General features: G+C 29.3%; 1 protein-coding gene across 2 annotated transcripts in view; it reads right to left on the bottom strand.

The window, feature by feature from the left end:
• The window catches only part of LOC145265602 (receptor-type guanylate cyclase Gyc76C-like), a 644,892-nt gene that overhangs the window by 302,553 nt on the left and 324,333 nt on the right, over window positions 1–18,006 (bottom strand). For both annotated transcript variants that reach the window (XM_080121613.1, XM_080121614.1), the window contains one exon: window positions 935–1,070. In XM_080121613.1, the coding sequence (XP_079977739.1) occupies window positions 935–1,070 (136 nt within the window). The remainder of the gene's footprint in view (window positions 1–934; window positions 1,071–18,006) is intronic.

Below are 18,006 nucleotides of genomic sequence, written 5' to 3' on the forward strand. Positions count from 1 at the left end.
TTTGTGTTGAAGTTCTTTATTCCATGTGTTCAGTTGAGCTTCAACAAATATATACATATAGAAGATGCTCCTGTGGAATTTTCACAGGTCCCGCTAGTAATAAAATAAAAATAACACTCTTAATAAGTATACTAGCGGTACTGCTTCTATTACTACAAATACAACCAACTAAGAACAAAAATATAATAGATTTGTTTAACGTGCTTTTAATGTTTTTTTATTCCATTTCTTTTTAGCTGTGGTCATCATTTCTTGACTTACCCAACAAAGCAAAAAATAACTCAATCTAGAAGGATTTTTCTTCATTAAAATACTACAGAACCAATGGTTTTAGGATTGATTACAATATTCCTTCGCAAACATCTTTTTAATTACTTTCCTGTGGAGGCGGGTCACGCACTGTTTTAAGTTATTTATTTCTGTTGCAGATCATTACCATCATTACCAACAATCACATCAGAAAAAATAAAACGAATTTACCTGTCTGTAAAGATTAAAAAATAAGTTTAGGTATGCTGCACCGCGGCTCACACGTATATTGCCAATTTTTCTCAAAATTTACGCATCAAATTAAGATTATTTCTGCAATAACGCGTCGAATGTCGTTTTCTAAGTGGTGTATTGTGTCTAGTGTATCAGTGTGGTCATAGGATTTTACATAATCTAATGGGGTAAAATCACACTAAGGAGGTTGCAAATTCAATTTCGTGAAATTATTCGTTCATCAAACGTTTCTCTCAATAAATGTGGCTCCGTCGCGATTAAACCACATGCTGGATTACAAAACCAAGCTGAACTTAAAATAACCTAAAGCTTCAATTAAAAAAAAGTAGTTTTAAATTTAAAGTGTGTCGCCTGTAAAAACATATATATATATATATATATATATATATATATATATATATATATATACACACTCTTAATAATCGCTTACTTTTGAATGTTCTTCCACGTATCCTCTTGAATATCTCACGTCCATCCTTTACGGATTTTCCGTCCATCCAAGCTGAGTGGGCCGCCTGGGCATACAATTTGACAGCGTCATATAAGTAAGCAGCTTCCAGTCTCACCTATTAGCAGGAAAGAAAAAAAAACAACTTCATTTAACAGATATTTAACGAATTAAAAATATTGAATACTAAAAAGCCCGTTATAAAACCTGCCAAAACCAGTTTCTAAAAGCTATTCGAACCAACACACAAATAGAAATCTAATAGAGATGTATGAATTATAAAGCGGAACGGGCAGATAAAGAGGAATCTAATTTATAAAACTTACTATTATGTTTGTTTGTCTGTCTATCTGCATATTTTCAAACTCTATCTCTTCTGAAACTAAAAGTCGCAGAGCAGAGGTAAAGGTCTCAAATGATTGGATTTTTTATGGACCGCTCTTTTATGGGTCTTTAGCTGATTAAAATAGTTTTTAAGGAAGTCAAAAAGGGTCAAAATTGAAAAAATATATACATTTTGTACATTCATCTTAGTTTATTTTAAATTTTTAATCAGCTCATATGTGTGTCACGTTGGTACAGTGGTAACGTCACCAGCTTTGAATGCTACAGTTTTGTTTCCGGTTTCGATTCTAGCTGACGGCACCGAAATATTTTTTACGACTCTAAATCACGATTCTATAATATATATATATATATATATATATATATATATATACATATATATATATATATATATATATATACAAAATCTGGACAAATTCATATGTAAGTGTATTTTAAAGCCGGGCAAAGCTGCCCTTCTCCCCCAGTATAATATAAGAAAAGGACATTATTGAAAAAAAATACAATAAAAATTAACAAAATTATACAGATAAAATATTCGGCACCAACAAAATCTCGAATATAACAAACAGTAAATAAACAAACAAAACCATTTCCTCAACATTAAATAACCGAAAAGAGTTGATATGCTATATAAAATAACACAATTAGTCTTTATTTGCACTTTTAAAAATTTTCAAAAATTACAATTTTTAATTTGGTTTGACATTTTTATAAAAAAAATTTAGGTCTATGAAATTATACAAATTTAAGATTTTTTATTCGAATTTATAGATTAAATATGTTTATGAAATTATAATTTTTTTAATAAGTCTTTTTTATTTGAATTTATACATTAAACTAGCGGGGGTACCCGGCGTTGCCCGAGTGTTTGTTTCCGGGACGGGGGGGGAGTTTTAAAAAATGTTATGGTAGGTAAGTAGGAAGGATCAAACCCGGAGTCATGAGTAAAAGTAGGAAAATAAAGTGTGAAAAAAAAAACATCTGCAACGTTAACAGTTCGGCCACCAAGAAAAGTCCATTCCAGTTGTTTAGGAAAAAAAAACAAAAAAAACGACTACGGTAGGTCGGCGCGAACGTGAAAATATAATGTGAATTGTTCAGCACGCTAACCACTACGCCACAGAGCACTGCACCTTAGTTTAGTGATTTTAAATAACTTCACATGAAAGAACTACGAAGCCAAACCGGTGTTCTCTTCTCAACTGTTCCTTGTGAACGATCCCCAAATGGTGTTAAGTGGTGGCAGGGGGAGGCGGAATTTATTAGAGAGAAAATATTTTACCACTTCCATTGATCTTAACCGATTTTGGCCGTGACTTCTTAGCAGAAAAAGTATAGAAATCTAAGATTATCGAGGAATTTGAGAAATAATAAGCCTATAACACACCTCAGATATTGTTCTGCCGTTTGTGCATATTATATTTGCATGAAATATCTTGATTTTTAATCCTATTAATGTCAAAATCAGACGGGAAAAATGAGTTCATTTTATTTATATAGAAAGAATAGATAGAAGACTAGCGGGGGTACCCGGCGTTGCCCGAGTGTTTGTTTCTGGGACGGGGGGGTTTAAAAAATGTTATGGTAGGTAAGTAGGAAGGATCAAACCCGGAGTCATGAGTAAAAGTAGGAAAATAAAGTGTGAAAAAAAAAAAACATCTGCAACGTTAACAGTTCGGCCAACAAGAAAAGCCCATTCCAGTTGTTTAGGAAAAAAAAACAAAAAAAACGACTACGGTAGGTCGGCGCGAACGTGAAAATATAATGTGAATTGTCCAGCACGCTAACCACTACGCCACAGAGCACTGCAGCTTAGTTTAGTGATTTTAAATAACTTCACATGAAAGAACTACGAAGCCAAACCGGTGTTCTCTTCTCAACTGTTCCTTGTGAACGATCCCCAAACGGTGTTAAGTAGTGGCAGGGGGAGGCGGAATTTATTAGAGAGAAAATATTTTACCACTTCCATTGATCTTAACCGATTTTGGCCGTGACTTCTTAGCAGAAAAAGTATAGAAATCTAAGATTATCGAGGAATTTGAGAAATAATAAGCCTATAACACACCTCAGATATTGTTCTGCCGTTTGTGCATATTATATTTGCATGAAATATCTTGATTTTTAATCCTATTAATGTCAAAATCAGACGGGAAAAAATGAGTTCATTTTATTTATATAGATAGAAGAAGAAGATAGATAGAGAAGATATGTTTATGAAATTATAATTTTTTTAATAAGCCTTTTTTATTTGAATTTATACAATAAATATGTTTATGAAATTATAAAATAATTTTTTTAAATAAGTCTTTTTTTAATTTATACAATAAATATGTTTATGAAATTATAAAAATAAAAAGTTTTTTAAAATAAGTTTTTTATTCGAATTTATACAATAAATATGTGTATGAAATTATAATTTTTTTTAATAAGTCTTTTTTATTTGAATTTTTACACTGTTTATTAAATTATAAAATAATTTTTTAAATAAGTTTTTATTTGAATTTATACAATAAATATGTTCATGAAATTATAAAATAATTTTTTAAAATAAGTTTTTTTATTTGAATTTATACAATAACTATGTTTATGAAATTATAAAATAAAAAGTTTTTTAAATAAGTTTTTTATTCGAATTTATTTAATAAATATGTTTATGAAAGTATAAAATGTTTTTGAATGAGTTTTTATTTGAATTTATACAATAAATATGTTTATTAAATTATAAAAATAAAAAGTTTTTAAATAAGTTTTTTATTCGAATTTATACAATAACTATGTTTATGAAATTATAAAATAAAAAGTTTTTTAAATAAGTTTTTTATTCGAATTTATACAATAAATATGTTTATGAAAGTATAAAATAATGTTTTTAAATGAGTTTTTTATTTAAATTTATACAATAAATATGCTTATGAAATTATAAAAATAATATTTTTAAATAAGTTTTTTTTATTTGAAATTATAAAAAATAATATTTTTAAATAAGTTTTTTTTTAATTTATACAATAAATATGTTTATAAAATTATAAAAATAAAAGTATTGAAATGAAAATGGCAAAAGAAATTCTTGAATCAAAATTTTAAAAGAGTGTAGGAACTGATTTGCCTTGTCACTGTTTCCCTTAGTACTACACCGGAAATTAGGAAGTATGTTAGCTGATTATGACCAAAATTATTAGTAGGACTACGTGAACAAAGCTAGTTTATTTTTAATTTTTAATCAGTTCATATACGTGTCACATTTGTAATGTGGTAACGTCACCAGCTTTGAATGCTACAGTTTTGCTTTTGGTTTCGATTCTAGCTGACGGCACCCAAATACTTTTTCTACTATCGAAATCACAACTCTTTTATGATATATATGAAATCTAGGCAACTATTATATTTAAGCGTATTTTACGACCAGCCAAAGCCCCCCCCGTTAGTATAAAATTGATGTTGAAATAAAATAGCAACCATGCTAATCAAATATTATTTGGATTACACAGACGTTAATCACATATTTTTTCAGACGATGTAACCTTTGACCTTCTTCGAATTCGTCTTATCGAACTCTAAAATTTCCAGGTAATTTTTAATAGAGAGCAGCTTGCTTTCGTTCAGTCAACCATGACTTGTAAGAAATAAAATAGTTTTTGATTGTATTCTTTGCATTACCTCTACTGAGGATTGAACCTTCAACCTCTAGAAGAGTCACTTACAAATGATTAGTACTTAGCACTTACCTTTGAAAATCATTTTATCCACGCACAATTCTAGTCTAAATCCTAAACCCATTCTTGTTTTAGATATGTGCATGTACTACCATTACCACTATTACCACTACTACTACTACTACTACTACTACTACTACTACACACATACTCAAGCATACACACACATGACTATGATAAAGACCATATACACCTTTTTACATTACACTCTATATAATACGCTCCTCCTTTATCTAGAATTCGATAAACCTCCGTCAACATCATCTATAATTTTAATTGATCTAATGAATCCCACGCTAGACGCCACATCCCCACTATGTTACCTAGCATCTTCTCTACTCTTCTGATGAGAAGCATTAGGCTTCGAAATGCCTTGGGATAAAGAGTCCCTTCTTTCCCCTCAAAAATTGTTTGTATTCTCTTATTGAATAGATAAAACCAATCTATATCCACCAATATATAGTTTTTAATTACTTCTGTAATTGTCTGTATTCCCTTATTAAATAAATGAACCAATCTATATTTACCAATGTATAGTTTTTGTGACTTTATTTTCCATTCCTATTGTTCTCCTATATAAGCTCGAATGATACTTGTTGCGCTTTATATTGTCCCCATAAGTCTCCTCTTGTAGAATTGAGATCACTCTTTTCTTCTAACGCACTCAGCTATATATATATATATATATATATATATATATATATATATATATATATATAGAGAGAGAGAGAGAGAGAGAGAGAGAGAGAGAGAGATGAGGGACTGAGAGGGGAAAGAGGGGGCACAAAATTTATATATTTCAATCATAAAGTAAAATACGTAAAACACGTTTAAAAGAAGGGGAAAAGGGGGAAAAATAAAGGCGGAGCAATGTGGTGCCAGCTATGTGGGCCGTACAACACTGAAATTGGATGGGGGAGTCCAACAGCACGCACACAGAAAAATCAGAAATGTTTTTGGCAATACATCACTGATCATTTCATTAAAAACCTGTCATGTGAACGCAACTTCAGCACAAACTCATTTTCAATTCAGATTCGTGCACACTCCATATTCCGTCTAAAGATGTTGAAGACAATCCATGTTCGGTTGAGGAAGTCTTCTCTCTGTAAACAGAGGGACTGTCTCTTAGGTTTGAGCGTAATTGACCTCTATGATCTTTGAAAATAATATCAAAACGTTGCTTTATTTTAAATGCTTCCCTGTTCTTTTTCACCTATGAACAGAACACGTCACTTTATTTTAAGAATTATGTATATATATATATATATATATATATATATATATATACATATTAATATTATTATTATTATTATTATTATATATAAGGGTATAATTCCATATGGAAACGTTGATTTAATTTGAATAAAATAAAAAACGCATCAAGTGCGCTTGAAAGACAAACCACAACGTAATATTACGAAAATAAACAAATATTTTACTTGTTTGAAATGTATAACATAAATATATTTCGGAGCTAAACTCCATCTTCAGTATGTTGTTTTCTTTCTTTTTTTTCTTTTTTTTTTTTCTTTCTTGCCATGTTGTATCTCAGCGGTTGTATTTTGAAATGTTGGAACAGTGCTAAGGCAACGCGAGAATAACTTGGACATACAAACGGACTTTCAAGGTCTACCTAGAGACAAAGTAGACCCCTTGAGGACTCAGCCATTGTTTCTTTTCGTACTGATAGTGAACATAAACCATGATGTACGATACTGTCAGAAATGTTCCGGTCACATGACATGACATTAAATGCGGAACACAAAAAGACGAATTTATTAATGCTACAAATACTTTTAATGCATCTAAAACCAAACTTCTATCTTTACATCATCAACGTTCTGATCCCCATCTGGCATCAATTTAAATGAATGGCTCTCGTCCTGGGGCGGCCTCAAGTTTTGACAGGCTTCTGGGCTTGACCTTTACTCCTGATCTTAAATGGAATACGTACATCAAATCTATTGCCAAGGCCGCTGGAATAATGGTCGGATCCTTCTATAGATCCAGTAGATATCTCACTGCTGATGCAATTCTCTATCTATATAAGAGTCGGATACGTCCAAGGATGGAATACTGTTGCCACATATGGGCAGGAGCTGCGAGAAAAGACTTGCCCTGCTTGATAGGGTTCAAAATAGACTTCGTGCCCTGGTGGGAGATGTCCTTTTCTCTTCGCTGCAACCTCTATCTCACAGAAGAGATGTTGCGAGTTTGTCTCTGCTTTATCGTTATTTTCATGGAAAGTGTTCAACTGAGCTTCAATCTATGGTCCCCCTCGCCAAACTTTCACAAGAAACACTCGTCTAGCTGAAAACACTATCAATAATTCCCCCCCACTCTTTATCTGTGCCTAAACCTAAACATAGATTCTATGATCAAAGCTTCTTTCTTAGAACTGCACGCCTGTGGAATTGTCTTCCGTTTTCTTGCTTTCCAGCTGTCTATAATATGGTTGTCTTCAAGTCCAACGTGAAGTTTCTGATGAGCCGTTCCACTTAAGTTAACAAATTTACCGACCTTCCATTACTATCGATTACTATATTGTCCGTTTGACTACTGTACACTCTTTAACCCTTATCCTTGAGTGGCCTATCGGCCTTGATAAGTAGTGACGCCTATGTAAAAAAAAAACCAGAAAATCGCAAATGACATCAGCAAATACAGGACAATTTTTCTTTGTGTGATAACATTCTACTATACAGTCAGAGGTGGTCATTTCAAACGCCTTACAAATAGGGATAATGAAAAAGTTTTTATGGGTCACCCAGGAAAAAACAGAATGAAGGGTTCCATGCGTATACTGGTGGTGGACAGCTGCAAAAAATGGCCAGAAGTGCTCAGATGCTCTACTGGAATAGTTATTAATTTAATGCATTATTTGACCGGTTAGTAATTGTAGACTGTAAGTGACAACGTAACTCAATTTACGTCCACTTCACAAAGTTCTGTGGAACTTTCTCAATTAAACATACCACGGCTCTCAGTATCACCCAGGATCAAACGGGCAGGCGGAACGCTTCATCGACAATTTTATTGTTGCAACATCTTCTGCCCATGAAAAAAAAACAATCACAAAGTGTGAGATCATTTTTTTTATTTTCATTTTTTTCTCTTTGCAAAATGCACGTTAAACAAGTGTCCATGATTCAGGTTTTACAAATTCAAGCTCACAAAACGCCTTTCTCTGGTTGAGTAAGTTGATTTGTTCCCTTAGTTGTTGTTGTTATTATTATTATTATTATTAGTAGTAGTAGTAGTAGTAGTAGTAGTAGTAGTAGTAGTAGTAGTAGTCGTAGTAGTAGTGGACCATACGATCATTTTTTCCTCACTATAGTAATTAATGACATGCACAAGCATGGTAAGTGTGTGATCGTATTTGGGGTCGGGGGTGACTGCTAAGAAGTGCATGAGATACAGAGGAGGTCTAGACCCTGATCGGTTACCTAGCAACAAGAATGTCGACGTGCGCACGTAAACAAACAAAGATGCGATCTATAGATCAATGTCTAATATGAATGAAAAGTGAATCGAATATTATGAATCGATCACAGATCTGATGATTCAACGAAAGCGGATTGATCGAGGAGGAAAATAAGCTATGTGGAAGGTGGGTGGGAGGGAAATGTAAGAAAGAAATAACGAGGGGAAAGAAGCACAGAGAGGGAAAAGGGAAAAATGAATTAAGGAAAAGAGAGAATCGAATCGGTAAAGAATGAAAGACGGAAACAATCAAAAAAGAAAGAAAGAATGAATTAGGGAAAAGAAAGAAAGAATGAATTAAGGAAAGAAAGACAGAATGAAACAAGGAAAGAAAGAAAGAATGAAACAAGGAAAGAAAGAAAGAATGAAACAAGGAAAGAAAGAAATAATGAAACAAGGAAAGAAAGAAATAATGAAACAAGGAAAGAATGAATTAAGGAAAGAAAGAATGAATGAAACAAGGAAAGAAAGAAAGAATGAATTAAGGAAAGAAAGAAAGAATAAAACAAGGAAGGAATAAATTGAGGAAAGAAAGAATGAATTAAGGAAAGAAATAAAGAATGAATTAAGGAAGGAAACTAAAAAATCAGGAAAGAAAGCCAAAAATAAAATATTGAAAGAAAGAAAAAAAAGAAACAATCGAATAAGAAAGAGAGGAAAAATGAAATAATGAAAAATGAAAGAATGAAATAAGAAAAGAAAGAAAAAATCCAAATAAAAAAGAAAAAAACAAATGAAAGAAAAAAGAAATGAAATAAATATACAATCAGGTGGTTTGAGATACTACACAGAGCGTATTCCAAAAATCATTGAAAAATTTTTGGAATATGTCTCTATCGCAATTCGAAAAATCTCGCAAAAGAAATTGATATAAGCGATAAATCTCTTCAGATAACTTTGACCCCACCGGCTTTTTTTTTTGGGGGGGGGGGGGGTTCTCCCACGCGATGTCATTTTAATCGTCTTATATTCATTTATTAAATTGTTTATTTTAATCATCTTTTGCCATTTTAAATATATCTCAAAATTCCGCCATTTTTCTTTATTTTCGAAATTAATATAATTTTTCGTTGTATGCCATCGATTTTCTCCAGATGAAAGAGCTTTAGAGAGATTTCTGTTCATGTTTAAATGTGTCTATAAATTTCGTACCTCTGAATATTTATATACTAGCTGGATCCCTGGCGTTGCCCGGTCGTAGAATACTCTTAAATATGATTGCATATGTATTATTATAGAATCAATTCTCTATGATTATTATATATTACGAGGAATAACTTGCCCGGTAAACTAATTCGCAAAAAATAAATTAATTAAATTAAATTAAAAATTAAAAATAATAAAATAAAAATGATAACATCGATCATCAAATTCTGTCTGTGTTTGTTTACAATATCACGTCAGCTGATATTTGGGCTTTACATTAAATGCTCTAGAAAAGTCACTTCTGATTAATGTTTGGTTTTAAAATATGCAAACGAAGAAATGATTTGCGGCGATTTTAAATAGTTTTTTTTTTACACAGTGATCACCACTTATCAAGGCCCGGAAGCCACTCAGGGATAATGGTTATTGCAAGTACATTATGTTAGTGTGGAGATTTGATGAAGTGTTTACTTAATGGGGCGGTTCATTAGGAATTTGTTAACATTGGACTTGAAAACATCCAAGTTGTAGTCCGGTGGGAAGCAGGCAGACGGAACACAGTTCCACAGGCGTGCAGTTCTAAGAAAGAAGCTTTGTTCATGGAATCCGCGTTTTGATTTAGGTACAGATATAGAGTGGGGGAAATTTTTCACAGTGGATTCAGCTAGACGGGTGTTTTTCGTGAAAGATTGGCGAGGGGGGACCAGAGATTGGAGTTCAGACGAGCACCTGCCATGAAAATAACGATAAAACAAGGATAGGCTCGCAACGTCTCTTCTGTACCCTTTTTATATCGTAAATCAGGTTTGAACATTATAATAAATCTGTTTTTAAAAAGAAATGATTTGATGAAATGTTATTTCATTTGCCGGTGTAACGCATAAAAAGTCCACTGTAAAAATTTTTCTTTTTTATCTATAAAAGAGAAAAGGTATTTTTAGGATCGGATTTTTTCGATTTTCGATAATTTTCGGATGAATTTCTGTGCAAAATATATCTAAGAACACTACCAGACATAAATATTACCTTTGTGTGAAATTTGCAAGAGATAAATAAATGTTAAGGCGTCATAATAGGGGTCAAATTTAAAAAAATTGACAGTTTTTTGTTTTTGTCTTTTTTGCTCAGCATAAACTCCCACACGCCTGGGCAACGCCGGGCACCCATGCTAGTATATATATATATATATATATATATATATATATATATATATATATATATATATATCAAAAAATAAAAAACAAAAAACGGTCAATTTTTAAACTTTGACCCCTATTATGACACCTTGACATTTATTGTTTTGGTCTCAAATCAAGTTATTAAGTTAGATCCATGTTCAAGGAACCTATATCTAAAATTTCAAGTGTTTAGACCCAAAAGTGTCGGATGAGTTTGGTAGAGTTCTCAAAGGTCAAATCGTTGAACTTTGACCCCTTTAACAGCGAAATTTCTTTCCGAAAACCGATCACATTGATTTTCCCAAATCTCCATACCCTGTATATCAAATTTTGAGTCTGTAGACTAAAAATTGACGGAGTTATTGCGTAATGAAATGTACACAGACAGACACACAGACAGACACACAGCCACGTTCACTTTTATAGATATATAGATATTTAAATGTACAGAAAGTCAGAAAAACATTGGTACCGTCGGTTTCAAGCCCAACATAAGGGGAACCAGTTAATGGTAAACCGTAAAAAATGTTAGGCTCTCGTCAGCTTTTACATTTTTACGTCAAAATCATCGTTCACATTCGACCTGTCAATTTTCATAGGTTTTAGGGTATGCTGACAAGGTTGCGGGTGTCTATTCCGAAAGTCGTTCTTAACATGGAATGTTTATTTGTTGTAATGTAACCCCTCCAGTGCAGCTCAGCTCAGGTGCATAGGCTCGTGATTGAAATGCACCCGTAGCCGATACCTGTGGTTTCGTCTAGTGGTCGAATTCGTCTTCGCCGTCGTCGTCGGTCGCTCTCCGGTTCCACTTTCAAATCAGCTTCCAACCGTCACCTGGGCTATCGGAGAAATATATTGCATTCACAACGGCATTCCAATCAAAGAAAAGAAAGTCAAAACTTAATTGGTTTTTCTTAACATAGAATTGATTATTGTCTTTGACTTTACAAATAATAGTTACACACTGGCCAAGTCATGTAACTTAGGGGGCTGGCAGTTTTGTTTCTCCGTTCTTCATCTATCGTCAGTCCACGGAAAGGGATCAGCGAAAAGAGACCCTAATTAGCCAAGTGTCTTGTTTTTATCAAATCAGTCGTTCCTCCTTTTTGGAGTTATTCTTTCTTTCTTTCCTTTCCTCTCCCTCTCTTCTTTTATCCTATTAATTTGTACTCCCTTTTTAAACAACACGTGTGTGAATGGATTGTAATATTTAAAGGTTCTCTCCTTAAACAATTACAAGAAGTCTCCCCATTTAATGCTGCTCTCCTTTAATAATTACAAGAAGCCTCCCCATTTAATGCTGCTCTCCTTAAACAATTACAAGAAGTCTCCCCATTTAATGCTGCTCTCCTTTAACAATTACAAGAAGCCTCCCCATGCTGCAAAGAAGGTGGTCTCCCTCTATCGTGTTAGAAAACTACTCACACCTGAGAGTAACCTGTACCTCTTAAAGGCCACCATTCACCCATGCATGAAGTATCGTTGTCACGTTAGGGCTGATGCATTTATTATTTGTCTCTTCCTCTTCCATAATGTCCAAAAAAGGGTCTCCAATCTAATAGGTCCCACTTTGTCAAGTAAGCTCCAACCCCTGTCCCATCGACGCAATGTTGCATCCATTTAAATAGAATGTGCTTTGATGAACTTATTACATTTGTGTTCCCTTGACATACGTATGCCTGACAACCCCGCTTAGCAATAAAATCACATCCCTTCACTGCTGAGGTTCCTAAATGCCAGAAAGCTATCTATTCTAACAGTCTCTACCCTTGAACAGCTGGACTTTGGAATTCCATTCCTGCTACCTGTGTTACATGAGAAGGGGACATACCCCAATAATTAAATAGATGAGTTTTAAAATGATATTTGGGAAAGGTTAGAATCGAACTCAGTAACAAACGTTAAAAAAAATACATATTGAAATTCTAGGAATGTAGAACGATTGTCATTGTTCTTGCAAATAACTAAGTATTATTCATGTCAGAGTTAGATATGAACAATGCAGTTTAGAAATAATGATGAAAGAAAGAAGTTACAAATGAAACAATTCAATTTAGAAATTTCTTTGTTTGCTAAAAGCGTGTGGATTTATGTAAAATTTGCGCGAATCAATTTCACGTGGCGAGGCACGCTTAGACGTCATAAAGAAAAGAAAATTCCCAATATATTGATACAGGTTTCGAAGTTAAAGAGATAGAGTCAGAGCCAGACAAGCGACTTAGTCAGAGTCGAGTCAGTCAGACTAAGAGCTAGCGCAGAAATGAATTAGTAGCAACAGTAGTCGCTGAAGCGACGTGGTTGCTATGGAAACCAATTATAAAAAACGTCGCTCACCTCCTTACATAGTTTTACGATTTTGAACAATAGAAAATTCATCATAACTTTTGTTTTACTGAACGAAAATTAACTTTTTTTTACACAATATAGCTGAGAAACTGATCTATAAACTGTAATAATTGTTTGAAATTTGGTCGAAAATGAGTGAGCGTCGAAGGGTTAAAGCTGTTCTAAACGACTAAAACTGACACTTTACCATATATAAAAACACTACCGTGTTTGAATGATAGACCTATAAGTTGACTTTTTTATGCACTGACATTGATATTAAAAACCTATATTAATATAAAAATATTAAAAACCTACTTTTTCTATTTAAAAATTACTGAAACAAACTTCTTAATATACTGAGTCATGGATATGCAAGCGACTACATGAATATTATCTAATTTACAAATGCCGTTGGGAAAATTTTAACTTGGTTTCCACCTGAACGTTGTCTTTTCAAATTGCGACTTTTATAAGTTTTCGGATATACTGAAAACGAATATCGCATTTAAATTTCCGCAAATAAGTACTTTTCCGGATATTAAGAAAGTCCTTATGTTAAAAGTCGTGGCTATTGTTGTAAGCGCAAGCGTGCATATTTTTAGCATAATTAATGTACTAACTATTCAATAGCTAGCTATAATATATACTGCTCCACAGATAATATAATAATGATATAATCAATATAATAATATAATCAATATACTAAAAATATAATCAATATAATAAAAATTTAATCAATATAATAATATAATCAATATAATAAAATATAATCAATATAATAATAATATAATTAATATAATAAAAATATAATCAATATAATAAAATATAATCAATATAATAATAATATAATCAATATAATAATAATATAATCAATATAATAATATAATCAATATAATAATAATATAATCATACAATTATAATATAATCAATATAATAATAATATAATCAATATGATAATAATGCAATCAATACAATAATTATATAATCAATGTAATAAAAATATAATCAATATAATAAAATATAATCAATATAATAATAATATAATCAATACAATAATAATATTATCAATATAATAATATAATCAATATAATAATAATATAATCATACAATTATAATATAATCAATATAATAATAATATAATCAATATGATAATAATGCAATCAATACAATAATTATATAATCAATGTAATAAAAATATAATCAATATAATAATAATATAATCAATATAATAATATAATCAATATAATAATAATATAATCATACAATTATAATATAATCAATATAATAATAATATAATCAATATGATAATAATGCAATCAATACAATAATTATATAATCAATGTAATAAAAATATAATCAATATAATAATAATATAATCAATATAATAATAATATAATCAATATAATAAAAATATTATCAATATAATAATAATATAATCAATATAATAAAAATATAAACAATATAATAATGAAAATATAATCAATATAATAATAATATTTACAATATAATAATTATATAATCAATATAATAATAATATACTCAATATAATAATAATATGATCAATACAATAATAATATAACCAATATAATAAAAAATATAAACAATATAATAATATAATCAATATTATAATAATATAATCAATATAATAATAATATAATCAATAAAATAAAAATATAATCAATATAATAATAATATAATCAATATAATAAAAATATAATCAATGTAATAATATAATCAATATAATAATAATATAATCAATATAATAATAATATAATCAATATAATAATAATATACTAAATATAATAATAATATAATCAATATAATAATAATATACTCAATATAATAATAATATACTCAATATAATAATAATATGCTCAATATAATAATAATATACTCAATATAATAATAATATACTAAATATAATAATAATATACTAAATATAATAATAATATACTCAATATAATAATAATATACTCAATATAATAATAATATAATCAATATAATAATAATATAATCAATATAATAATAATATGCTCAATATAATAATAATATACTCAATATAATAATAATATAATCAATATAATAATAATATAATCAATATAATAATAATATAATCAATATTAGAAATGAAAAGATATAATAACAGAAAAAAATGAAAAATAAAAGAGTTAATAAAAACTAAAATTGTTAGTGAAAATAGTAAAATGGAAACAATTTAATATAAATAAAATTAAAATAGTTGATAGGTCACTCGAAAAAGTGATGTCGCAAAGGTGAAACCGAGAAATATACGCGTGGAAGAGGAGAAACAAATTCAGACAAAAAAGATAATAGAATTAAAAGATGGCGGAATTATGAAGTAAAAATAAAAATTAACCGCCATCTTGAAAAGTTTTTCATCAATTTTGTTTCCGTAACGACCGTTTTTGACCTACTTTTTCAGCTTTGTTTACAACGATTATCAAAGGCACATTTTTCTTTTCTTTTTTTTGCTTCATTTCCAACAGATCTTTTTTTGCAAGAAATTTTATTTTCTTCGTCCATCTTCCATGAAACCAAAGGAAATCAAAGTGATTTTGTTTTCATCACAATAATAATAATAATAATAATAATAATAATAGTAATAAAAACAATAACAAAAATAAGAACAATAACAACAATGACAATAATAATAATAAGAAGAAAAATCATAACAACAATAATAATAATAATAATAAATTAATATTAATAATTATAATAAAATAATAATAATAATAATAATAAAATAAAATTAATATCAAAATAAAATAATAAAAATACAAATAGTAAAAATAGAAAATAATAATAATGACATAATAATTGTAATACTTATAATAATAAAAATAACAAAAATAAAATAAAATAAAATAATAATAATAATAATAATAATAATAATAATAATAATAATAATAAATACACTGAACTGGCCAGATTACTGAAAGGGATATAGATATGGAAGATGAAAAAAGTCAAGATAACATCACTATTAGTAGGAGCACTAGGAACAATACTGAAAAACTTTGAAAAAAAATTGGGAGAAATTGGAATAAGGGGGATGGTTCATAAGATACAACAGATGAAAATAATGAAATATTTAGGAAACCCCTTGAATGCGGAAGTTAACATTCATTGGCTACAGACACATACAGAAACTGCTGCAGATCTAAAACCCGAAGGAGCAGCACATGGAATTATAAAAACTGAAACTGTATGATTGTAAGTTACCCCTCGCCCTGCTCCTATAATCCCCCGATGTTTTTCTGTGTGTGTGTCACCAAAAACTGATGCCACACCAAATAAGCGAAGAGGGTCAAGAAGGATGGAAAGACCGAGGGGAGAAAGTACTAGCCAGACCTCCGCTGGATGAATGCAAAGAGGGTTGGGACCTTGGGGAGGGGGTGCCACCCAAATTCAAGTTAAGACCAATGATCGCCGCCAACGAGAAATCAATGGTAAGCGGCTGTTATGATAATTCATAATGCAAATTCATTTTCAATGGTTATCGAAAAAGAGGAGAGTACTGGAAATCTGCGGAGATTTGTTGTCACTCAGATTCCAGAGAACACCACAAGTTGTTCATAAAAGGAAATCTTTGATGATGATGTATTTGACTACTCCTAGTGAGTAAATAATAATAATAATAATAATAATAATAATAATAATAATAACAATAAAATTAATAATAATAATGTCATCGGCTGGTACTACACCAAATAGTCGTGAAGGGTCAAGGAGGATAGAAAGACCGAGGAATGAAAGCACTTACCAGACTTCCATTAGATAGGTTCAGAATGGACTGACACTTTGGGAAGTTTATTTCCACCCAAATTTTTGTGAAGACCAATGGCCATTGCCAACGAGAAATCAACGGTAAACTACTGCCGCGATAAAGTAAATTTATTTGCAAAATTATCAAAAAAGATAAAGAGTACAGGAAATCTGGATAGATTTGTTGTCACCCAGACTCAGGGGAACACCAACGATTGTTATCAGTGCGCAATCTTTGATGATGACCTATGTGAGAACGCCTAGTGAGTGAAATAATAATAATAATAATCATAATAATAATAATAATAATAATAATAATCATAATAATCATAATAATAATAATAATAATAATAATAATAATAATAATCATAATAATAATAATAATAATAATAATAATAATCATAATAATCATAATAATAATAATAATAATAATAATCATAATAATAATAATAATAATAATAATAATCATAATAATAATAATAATCATAATAATAATAATAATAATAATAATAATCATAATAATAATAATAATAATAATAATAATAATAATAATCATAATAATAATAATAATAATCATAATAATAATAATAATCATAATAATAATAATAATAATAATAATAATCATAATAATAATAATAATAATAATAATAATCATAATAATAATAATAATAATAATAATAATAATCATAATAATAATAATAATCATAATAATAATAATAATAATAATAATAATAATCATAATAATAATAATAATAATAATAATAATAATCATAATAATCATAATAATCATAATAATAATAATAATAATAATAATCATAATAATAATAATAATAATAATAATAATAATAATAATCATAATAATCATAATAATAATAATAATCATAATAATAATAATAATAATAATAATAATAATAATAATAATAATAATAATAATCATAATAATAATAATAATAATCATAATAATAATAATAATCATAATAATAATAATAATCATAATAATAATAATAATAATAATAATAATAATAATAATAATAATAATCATAATAATAATAATAATCATAATAATAAT

This window comes from Euprymna scolopes, chromosome 40, assembly GCF_053919585.1.
Source record: "Euprymna scolopes isolate OS-2025 chromosome 40, ASM5391958v1, whole genome shotgun sequence".
In the NCBI taxonomy this organism is placed as follows: Eukaryota; Metazoa; Mollusca; class Cephalopoda; order Sepiida; family Sepiolidae; genus Euprymna; species Euprymna scolopes.